Here is an 11,041-nt window from a genome sequence, read left to right as displayed (position 1 = left end):
TTCAGGTGATCCACCCGCCTCGGCCTCCCAAAGTGGTGGGATTACAGACGTGAGCCACTGCGCCCGGGCTCTGGCTCTATTTTCGTGACGCTCTTTGAAGAGTAGGTGGCAAGCTCCTTGTACGGAGCTTTTCATGTGGAGAACTGTAGAAAGTAAACCGTGTCCGAAAGCTCGGCCATTTTGGCCTCAGTTTCTTCTAAAAGCGAACTTCTTTCGCCTAGTTTGACCCTCGAGGCTTCCCATTGCTTCCGCTCCGGGCGCATGCGCGGAAATGCACTGACCTTTCATCTTGGCGCATGTGCTGTTTTTTTTTTTTTTTTTTTTTTTAACAATGGCGGTACCCGGAGTGGGTCTGTTGACCCGTTTGCACCTATGTACCCAGAGAAGAACTCGGGTCCAGCGGCCTGTCCTCAGGCTCCTGAGTTGCCCAGGAACTGTGGCCGAAGACCTCAGGAGAGACGAGCAGCCTCCGGGGAGCGTGGAGACAGGTGAGGGCGCCGCGGTCTCGGTTTGTTCTGTAGCCCGGTCCCACCGCGGCCGAGGTAAGGGGGAAGAGTCTGGGATCCCGGGCGAACGCGCGGTCTGTGGAAACGGCGTGGACCCTTTGGGAAGAGGGCGGGACTGTGTCCTGTCCTGTCCTGTGATCTCACTAGGGGAACCCAGGGTCGCCGCCGTTGCTGAGGCAGAAGTGAGGTGTGTGACGTTTCTTCGGGGGCGACTCCTGTGTACGGGAATGGACTTGTTTAGACTTCCGGGAGCCCTGCTTGCTGGCACTTTGCAGTGTGACTGAGCAGCGTTCCCAGTGGTAGTGATGCTACACACCTGAGCCTGTCGCTTCGTCATTTACGTATATTTCTGATTTTGATACATTAAGTTGTTGCTGGACGCCGAGTATAGTGTAGCCTGATGCGTGACGAGGATTCTTGGTTCCTAGCTGTGAAGTTTACTGGCGTTTACTTTATTCTTTTTGGCCATTTTGAGCCATATCAGTCTGGTAACAGATTTGCATTCACTGCCACAGGCTATTGTCCCGCGTTCGTTCTACATTAATATGCTTCTTTGTTGAGACGCCACTGTTACCTCTTTTGTGACTCAAGAGCTTATATATGGTATTTACAGTTCTTAAAACAATATTGCAAGAAATGTATCACTGTGTCCATTTTTTTTTTTTTTTTTTTTTTTTTTTGAGATGGAGTTTTGCTCTTGTTACCCAGGCTGGAGTGCAATGGCGCAATCTCGGCTCACCGCAACCTCTACCTCCTGGGTTCAGGCAATTCTCCTGCCTCAGCCTCCTGAGTAGCTGGGATTATAGGCACGCGCCACCATGCCCAGCTAATTTTTTGTATTTTTAGTAGAGACGGGGTTTCACCATGTTGACCAGGTTGGTCTCGATCTCTCGACCTCGTGATCCACCCGCCTCGGCCTCCCAAAGTGCTGGGATTACAGGCTTGAGCCACCGCGCCCGGCCACTGTATCCATTTTACAGATGTAGAAAAAGGCTCAAAGAGCTAAATAACTTGGGCAACGTCACTAGCTCAATTAATTTAGACGTTTAGTCAAATCATCAAACAAAATGTATTGATTTCTACGACTCCTTGGAGCTATTTTTCCCTAAAGTAAGCTGCTGTCTCTATCAGGTTGTAAAAAAGACATATTGACACGCAGTGAGAAATCTTACTTTATATGATGTTTTATTGAACTATTGATTGGATTGTATTTAGTGGAAGCTGCGTCTGTTGAAAATTTCTAAGTAACACTGAAAATTTAAGGATTCTGCCAAAAAAAAAAAAAAAAAAAAAACTATTGTAATTTAACGTTTGTGTAAGAGTTTAAATTTGAGAGTGTGTTCATATGCCCTTTGAGACATGAAACAACCCTGCGGCATAGATGTGGAAGGAAATACTAATACTCCATCTTATAGATTAAGAAACAGGATAGTCCAAGGGTAGCTTGAGTAGTTCAAGCTAAACTCAAGTATTCAGTGGCAAAAAGAGTAAAATTCCTTTTTTTCTTTTTTTTTCCGGTACGGAGTCTTGCTCTGTCGCCCAGGCTGGAGTGCAATGGCACAATCTTGGCTCACTGCACCCACGGCCAGTAAAACCCACTTCTAATTCCAGGGCTATACTCTTCATTTACTGTAGCTTTGATATTTTTCTTTTTTAAGGAAATGTTTCATTTTATATCGTTAGGAAAACATGACTGAATATTCGGGGATTCTTGTGGGACATAACAAATAGCAAAATTCTCATTTGGATGTCTTTACTATTTTAAAAAAGAGCAGATAACTACGCCGTATACTCACCTAGAAGTGTGTAATTTTGTAATTGGAAGGAACTTGAGAAATATCCAATTCAGTTTTTCTTTCAGTGTGAGGATTCATTACCAAAACATTCCTAGTAACAGTTTATAGCAATAAGGAACATTGTTTCATAAATCAGTCAGTTCCATTTTTGGTCAGGCTCTAATGGTTGAAAAATATTTATAATGAGTTAAAATCTGCTAATTTCCCATTTCCTCATTGGTCTTAGTTTTGACACAGCTTTCGTGTGACTAGTGGAAAGAGCTGTAGTAGAAAGAGAACAAGAGTGTGTACTGTATTATTCAGGATTCTTTCTGATACAGGTAACAGAAACTAACTCAAAATAGTTTGAGTAGAAAAGGGAGACTATACCAATCTATGTAGCCAAACTCCAGAAAGAGACATATATCATACTTTAAGGTCAATTGGATTGATGTGGTCAGTGTGAGGTATTTTCATTTTCCTTAGCTATTGTTTAGCGGCCTTATAATCTCAGACTTTTCTACATGGGATGATGATGGTGGGGGTGATCATCACCAGCAGCTTGATGTTCACACGTTCGGGCTTCTGATTGATCACATGCCAACCCTTTGGATGAAGAGGAGGTACCCAAAATAGTCTGATAATCCCTATCTCATGGGGTGGGGGTAAGTGTGACAGTTTCATCACGACCACATCGAGTGGTTTTTTACTAGCAGGGGTGTGCTGTGTGTGCTAGTATTACCAGAACTGTTACCTGAACAAGGTTTAGCTGCTGTTTGGATGCCAGCAGCCAAGGTAGGGCTATCTTTAAAGATAGAACTATCCTATCTATCTTAAAAGGTTGTTGTGAAGTTCAGAAGAGTGTGTATGTGACAGTGCTTGGAAGGCTGCTAAGAGAAGGTGCTGTATTATGTTTAAAGGCAGTGCTCAGCTCTCAGATTCTCATTAGTTTGTTGTTTTATTTTATTTTTATTTTTTTTCAGGCTGTAAATTCCCTCTTTTTCTGTAATGATTGTATATTAGAGTTTCTAGACATTCTGTTATTCCTCTCTGGAGGCACTCTGGCTCATTAATATCCTTCATATCCATTACATCCAGAGCAGAACATATACTCTCTATGTGGTCTGATTAGTAAGTAGCAAAGAAGTACTGTTACCCTTTAAATTTGGATTTTTAGGCCGGGCACGGTGGCTCAAGCCTATAATCCCAGCACTTTGGGAGGCCGAGGCGGGTGGATCACGAGGTCAAGAGATCGAGACCATCCTGGTCAACGTGGTGAAACCCTGTCTCTACTAAAAATACAAAAAATTAGCTGGGCATGGTGGCGTGTGCCTGTAATCCCAGCTACTCAGGAGGCTGATGCAGGAGAATTGCTTGAACCCAGGAGGCGGAGGTTGCGGTGAGCCGAGATCGCACGATTGCACTCCAGCCTGGGTAACAAGAGTGAAACTCCGTCTCAAAAAAAAAACAACCAATAATTTGGATTTTTGAAAACATTTGTCTTAAAAAGGCTCGAAGTTTTATGTACATATTCAGTCTCTTCCTATCCTCAGTCCAGAAGTTAAGACATTCCTTTGATGCATTTCAAGCTGCATCAAATCAAACTTTCGGACCTCTTTTATTTTCAATTTTTCTTTTTTACCATCTAAATGTATTCATAGCAAAACAGTTCAGGCCTCTTATATAAAACTGTGCTAGGTTAATTTTTCCCCCATCATGTGTGTGCATCTTTATTTTGTTTTTAATTCTAAATGAAAGATAGTATTCAGCCTTTTTCTTTTTTTTTTTTTTGAGAGTCTCTCTGTTGCCCAGGCTGGAGTGCAGTGGTGAGATCTTGGCTCAGTTCAACCTCCGCCTCCCAGGTTCAAGCGATTCTCCCACCTCAGCCTCCTGAGTAGCTGGGATTACAGGTGCACGTTACCACACCTGGCTAATTTTTTGTATTTTTAATAGAGATGGGGTTTCACCATGTTGGCCAGGCTGGTCTCAAACTCCTAACCTCAAGCGATCCACCCTCCTCTGCCTCCCAGATTGCTGGGATTAATGGCATGAGCCAACCACACCGGCCTATTCAGTCTTTCTTTTTTTTTTTTTTTTTTTTTTTTTTTTTTTTGTGAGACGGAGTTTCGCTCTTGTTACCCAGGCTGGAGTGCAATGGCGCGATCTCGGCTCACCGCAACCTCCGTCTCCTGGGTTCAGGCAATTCTCCTGCCTCAGCCTCCTGAGTAGCTGGGATTACAGGCACGCACCACCATGCCCAGCTAATTTTTTGTATTTTTAGTAGAGACGGGGTTTCACCATGTTGACCAGGATGGTCTAGATCTCTCGACCTCGTGATCCGCCCGCCTCGGCCTCCCAAAGTGCTGGGATTACAAGCTTGAGCCACCGCGCCCGGCCTCAGTCATTTTTTTAACGTTAATTTGTGTTTACCATATCGTATTTTAAGACCATTGCACATTTCAGTCTGTCACAAAATATTAGCACTTACTAGTTCTTCCTCTTAATTTTGTTATTTATAGATTTGATAAACCTTTGGTAGGCTGTAAATTACCTCAGCGTTTTGTTCCGCCTTCACAACTTTGTCATCGTGTCTGCGTCATTCTTAACCTGCTGTTGCTCAAGTCTTTAGATTCTGCCTTTTTCATCTTCTCAAGCACATTGCTCCATTTTTTCAATCAAACTTTTCTATCTTGTTCTCAAATGTAATCCCTGCTCTTTGCCTGCCATTCACCTGCAGGGATATATTTGCATAGATGTGCAAAGACATTGCATACAGATAACATTGCTGTATTGTTTGTAATAGTGAAAAGCAGTAAACCACCTAAATATTTATCAATAGAGACTTGGCTAAACTGTGATATATTTAAGAGTATATATTTTAAAAGAAATAAATATGTATGTACTGATATGGAAAGATGTCTCCAGTGCATTAAATATCTTACAGCATGTTACTGAATAGAATATATAGTAAGATTTCAGTAAATTTCAGTTGTGTAAAAGATGTTTATATGTATATGTTTACATATGCCTTGAAAATGTCTGAAAAGATAAGTACCACAACTTAATGGTTGGCTGTTAGGGTAAGAGGACTGGGGGAAAACTTATGCTTCTACTTTAGAAAATTCTACACTGTTTGGGCTGGGCACCATGGCTCACGCTTGTAATCCCAGCACTTTGGGAGGCCAAGGCAGGTAGATCACCTGAGGTCAGGAGTTCAAAACCAGCTTGGCCAACATGGTGAGACCTCGTCTCTACTAAAAATGCAAAAATTAGCCTGGTACAGTGGCATGTGCCTGTAATCCCAGCTACTCGGGAGGCTGAGGCAGGAAAATTGCTTGAACCCCATAGGCCGAGATTGTGGTGAGCCAAGATCACACCACTGCAATCCAGCCTGGGTGACAGAGCAAGACTGTCTCAAAAATTAAAAAGAAAATTCTACACTGTTTGACTTTACTTTTGCAACAAGCAGTTAGATATCAGTTTAGACTCAGTAAAAGTCAGAGACAAGAGTGTGTAGGTGGCAGTCACAACTGAAAAAATGGTAAGATGGTCTAGGCAGAGCCTGTAGCATAAGAGAAGGAAATAAGGACCACTCGGAGGAAGGACAGTCGGTAGACTGAGATCACACGGAAAAGTCTCTGTCCTCAGTATGGAAGAAGGTATTCTTCTTCCATATTGCCGTAACCTGGGAGGCAGAGATTGGAGTGAGCTGGGACTGTACCACTGCACTCCAGCCTGGGACACAGAGGGAGACCTTGTCTCTTAAAAAAAAAAAAAGAAGAAGAACAAGAAGGTATTCTTCCATATTGTTAAGTAAATAAATATAACGCTGTGAATTATACGCTTTCATAGTTGTTAAAATTAGGTAATAAAGAGGTGGAAAAGATTCTACCATGACAAGTCAGAAGTTTTCACAGACCTAAGCAAGATTTGCAGGATGAATGAGAGTTTGCCAGACAGAAAATGCGAAGGTGGGGATTCCAACCAGAAGGAGGAAGACATAGGTAGTTCATAGTATGTGATAGTATTGTGTGTGTAGAGTACCATATGTGAAAAGTGCAACAGAAAGAAATGGTATAAGTGACATGAAAGAGAGGGTTGGGACATGGTGCAAGCACTTTATACCCAGGCTATGGGGTTTAGATGTGACCTTAAACGCATTGGGGAAGCTATTAAAGGATTTAAGCAGGGAAGTCAAAGAAAAAGACTTAAGAACAAAAGACCACCCCCCGCCCCCGGTTTTTTTTTTTGAGATGGAGGCTCGCACTGTTGCCCAGGCTGGAGTGCAGTGGCACCATCTCGGCTCAATGCGTCTCCACCTCCTGGGTTCAAGCAGTTCTCCTGCTTTAGCCTCCCGAGTAGCCGGGACTATAGGCATGTGCCGCCACACCCAGCTAATTTTTTTGTATTTTTAGTAGAGACGGGGTTTCACCATGTTGGCCCTGATGATCTTCATCTCCTGACCTCGTGATCAACCCACCTCCGCCTCCCAAAGTACTGGGATTACAGGCATGAGCCACCATGCCCTGCCAAAAAGACCATTTTATAAAGAACACTTTGGCAGTTATGTGGAGGATAGGTTGAGAAAAACAAAACTAGAGTGAATGAGACTAGTTTAGGAGTCAGATTATTGTGATAGAGGCCTAAAATAAGAGATTGATGTTAAAGAATTGTCGTTGGGAATGGAGGTGAAGGCACATAGTTAAAAGCTGTATTTTCAGGCTGAGCATGGTGGCTTCATGCTTGTAATTCTGGCACTTTGGGAGGCCAAGGAGGGAGGATTGCTTGAGGTCAGGAGTTCGAGACCATCCTGACCAACATGGTAAAACCCTGTCTCTACAAAACATAAAAATTAGCTGGACAGGAGTGGCATATGCCTGTAATCCCTGCTACTGGGGAGGTTGAGGCATGACAGTCACTTAAACCTGGGAGGCAGAGATTGCAGTGAGCTGGGATTGTGCCACCACACTCTAGCCTGGGTAACAGAGGGATACCTTGTCTCTTAAATTTTTTTTTTAAAAAAAGATAGTAAAATAATGGGTATGGAGTATTTCATTGATCCATCAGCTTTATAGCCTTTTGGAAGAAAATGAGGCTAAAAGTTTCTGCTGATTTCTGTATATACGTAATTTACATTTTCTGTTCTATTTCTTCAGAATTTTGTTAAGGTTTTTTTGTTGTTTTTGTGTTTTGAGATGGAGTCTCGCTCTGTCACCCAGGCCGGAGTACAGTGGTGCAGTCTTGGCTCACTGCAAGTCTGCCTGCTGGTTTCAAGTGGTTCTCCTATCTCAGCCTCCTCAGTAGCTGGGACTATAGGCTTGTGGCAGCATGTCTGGCTAATTTTTAAATTTTTAGTACAGATGAGGTTTCACCATGTTGGCCAGGCTCGTCTTGAACTCCTGACCTCAAGTAATCTACCCACCTCAGCCTCCCAAAGTGCTGGGATTACAGGCATGAGCCACCGTGCCCAGACCATTGTTATTAATCTCTTATTGTGCCTGATTTATGAATTAAACCTCATCATAGCTGTATATATGTAAAATAAAACATTGTATATATAGGAATTGGTAGTATCTGAGGTTTTTAGGCATTTATCGGTGTCGTGGAACATAACCCCTGTGGGTAATGGGGGGACTCCTGCAGTATAGTTTAACACTTACAAAGGAAGAGAAGAAAATAATAGATTAGGTAAAGTTGTTTTTAGTCATGTATAAAGTCTTTGAACACCTTATCAAAATATTTTTAAATTTTGTGTGTGTGGTGGAAATGTTTTTGTCTCATTCATAGGCTTTGAAGACAAGATTCCCAAAAAGAGATTCTCTGAGATGCAAAATGAAAGACGAGAACAGGCAAAACGGACTGTTTTAATACATTGCCCAGAGAAAATCAGTGAAAAAAAGTTTCTTAAATATTTATCCCAGCATGGACCTATTAATAATCATTTCTTCTATGAAAGCTTTGTAAGTATTTGAAGAACAGTCTGACCTAACGTCTGTGCTTTTCGGGGTAGTCGTCTCCATTAGTTGTTTTTTCTTTTGCCTTTTGCAGTATGGTAGTTAGGCTTTCTTTGCTATACTGCTTCTTCCTTATCTAGATTTCTTTAATGAGTTTTGTTTTTGATATGAGAATGGAAATTCTTAGAGCAGTATTTTAGGATTATAAGTCATTTATGACTGATTTCATTATTTGAATGCTTAATTTTATTTTTTAAGAGACAGGGTACACTATGTTGCCCATGTTGGAGTACAGACTATTCACAGGTACCATAACAGTGCACTAAAACCTCGATTCCTAGGCCCAGGTGATCCTCCTGCCCCTGGAGTAGCTGGGACTGGAGTCCTGCACCAGCGCACCCAGCTTGAATACTTAAGATAGTTCCTTTAATTTGGAGATGAAGCCAGTGGGAGGGGATCTTTGTTTTGCCTTTGGATTTTTTTATTTTTCTGCTTCAGTATTCTTTTCAGCTTTTCTTTTCTCTCTCCCTTTTTTTTTTGGAGGCAGAGTCTCACCCTATCACCCAGGCTAGAGTGCAGAGGTGTGATCTTGGCTCACTGCAACCTCCATCTCCCAGGTTCAAGCAGTTCTCCTGCCTCAGCTTCCCAAATAGCTAGAATTATAGACACCCACCACCATGCCTGGCTAATTTTTGTATTTTTAGTATAGACGAAGTTTTACCATGTTGGCCAGGCTGTTCTTGAACTCCAGACCTCAGGTAATCTATCTGCCTTGGCCTCCCAAAGTGCTGGGATTACAGGCGTGAGCCACCTTGCCCAGCCCAGTGTTCCTCCTTTTCTTAATCTACTTAAAATGGGTAAAAATAGTGCTGTGTTAGGATCATATCATTTGTAAATTTTAAAAGCTTGATATTTTATAGCATGATAATTGTTTTAAAATAAGAGCTAAGGCCGGGCGCGGTGGCTCAAGCCTGTAATCTCAGCACTTTGGGAGGCAGAGGCGGGTGGATCACGAGGTCAAGAGATCGAGACCATCCTGGTCAACATGGTGAAACCCCATCTCTACTAAAAATACAAAAAATTAGCTGGGCATTTTGGCACGATCCTGTAATCCCAGCTACTCAGGAGGCTGAGGCAGGAGAATTACCTGAACCCAGGAGGCAGAGGTTGCGGTGAGCTGAGATCGTGCCATTGCACTCCAGCCTGGGTAACAAGAGTGAAACTCTGTCTCAAAAAAAAAATAAATAAATAAAGTAAAAATAAGAGCTAAAATATATTAGATATTTTGTGAAATGTGTTCGGTTTTTTTCATATATTTTTGGTATAGGGTCTGTATGCTGTCGTAGAATTTTGCCAGAAGGAAAGTGTACATTCACTGCAAAATGAGACTTGTGCTCCAAGCAAGGGCATCGAGGCAGCAATTCCATTCCGGTCACGTTTCTTCAATCTAAAGTTGAAAAACCAGACTTCTGAACGGTCATGTGTGCAGATGAGTAATCAGTTGCCACCTTCAAGCAAGAAGCTTTTTCAAGTACTTTGTGATGCAGAAAGTGTAAGTTTTTAGGTATACTGCAACTTATAGAGATGTGTATTTTTTTAATGTATGATAAAGATTCCTGTAAAATATTTAAGCTACATTACTGTTTAACTGATATAGATCTTCAGTTTTAAAAGGTGAAAAGAGTTACGGAGATGGATGGTGGGAATGAATGCATAATGTGATGAAGGAAGGTTTTTTTTCTATTTCTAGCTTTCTAAGAATGTCAGGGCTGGGCACAGTGGCTCACACCTGTAATCCCAGCACTTTGAGAGGCCGAGGGCAGATAACCTGAGGTTGGGAGTCTGAGATCAGCCTGATCTCAGAGAAACCCTGTCTCTACTAGAAATACAAAACTAATCAGGTGTAGTGACGTATGCCTATAATCCTAACTACTCAGGAGGCTGAGGCGGGAGAATTGCTCGACCCAGGAGGCGGAGGTTGCTGTGAGCCGAGATAGCACTGCACTCCAGCCTGGGCAAGAAGGGCAAAACTCGGTCTCAAAATAAATAAATAAATACATAAATAAAAAGAATGTCATCATGCTCAACACATTGAGCATTGAGCAGATGTTGAGTTTTGACATTTGAGATTATCTTTTTTGTTTTTTGAGACAGCGTCTCCCTGTGTCGCCCATGCTGGAGTGCAGTGGCACGATCTCAGCTTACTGCAGCCTCAGCCTCCCAGGTAGCTAGAACTATAGGCGCATACCACCACGCCTGGCTAATTTTTTGTAATTTTTTTTAGTAGAGATGGGGTTTCATCCTGTTAGCCAGTATAGTCTCAATCTCTTGACCTCGTGATCCATCCACTTCGGCCTCCCAGAGTGCTGGGATTATAGGCGTGAGCCACTGCACCTGACTGAGATTATCTTGATGACTGGCATATGATCTTGAGATGATATTTGGTTTCTCTCCTAATGTCTTTTCCCCCCTCCTCATGTCTTAATGTAGTGAACTGTGGATTCACTGTAGATTTCCTCATGTCAAGTCATTCTTGCATTCACAGAATAAACCTTAGTCAAGGTATATTAAAAAAATACATTATTGCATTTGTTGTGCTAATATTTTTATTAGCATTTTAATATCTCTATAAATAAATGGGATTGCTTTTAAAAAATTCAAATTGCAGGATATGTTGAATGAAAAGTGGTAATAATCCTCTCCTCCCGCCATGCCCCGTTTGTACTCCCACATTCTTCCGAAGTTTTGGGCCTTTTTGAACAATTTAGGTTTTCTTTCTCTTTCCAGCATAATGACATAAAATTGT

At 42.1% G+C, this 11,041-nt stretch overlaps 1 protein-coding gene across 3 annotated transcripts in view; it reads left to right on the top strand.

The window, feature by feature from the left end:
* The first annotated feature begins 294 nt into the window (after nt 1–294).
* The window catches only part of MTPAP (mitochondrial poly(A) polymerase), a 76,699-nt gene continuing 65,952 nt past the window's right edge, over nt 295–11,041 (top strand). For all 3 annotated transcript variants that reach the window (XM_074405197.1, XM_003938392.4, XM_074405196.1), the window contains exons 1-3: nt 295–488; nt 8,069–8,241; nt 9,563–9,787. In XM_074405197.1, coding sequence (XP_074261298.1) covers nt 332–488; nt 8,069–8,241; nt 9,563–9,787 — 555 coding nt within the window. In that variant the 5' untranslated portion in view covers nt 295–331. The remainder of the gene's footprint in view (nt 489–8,068; nt 8,242–9,562; nt 9,788–11,041) is intronic.

This window comes from Saimiri boliviensis, chromosome 8, assembly GCF_048565385.1.
Source record: "Saimiri boliviensis isolate mSaiBol1 chromosome 8, mSaiBol1.pri, whole genome shotgun sequence".
Taxonomy (NCBI): Eukaryota; Metazoa; Chordata; class Mammalia; order Primates; family Cebidae; genus Saimiri; species Saimiri boliviensis.
This window is presented reverse-complemented; position numbering and strand designations above follow the sequence as displayed.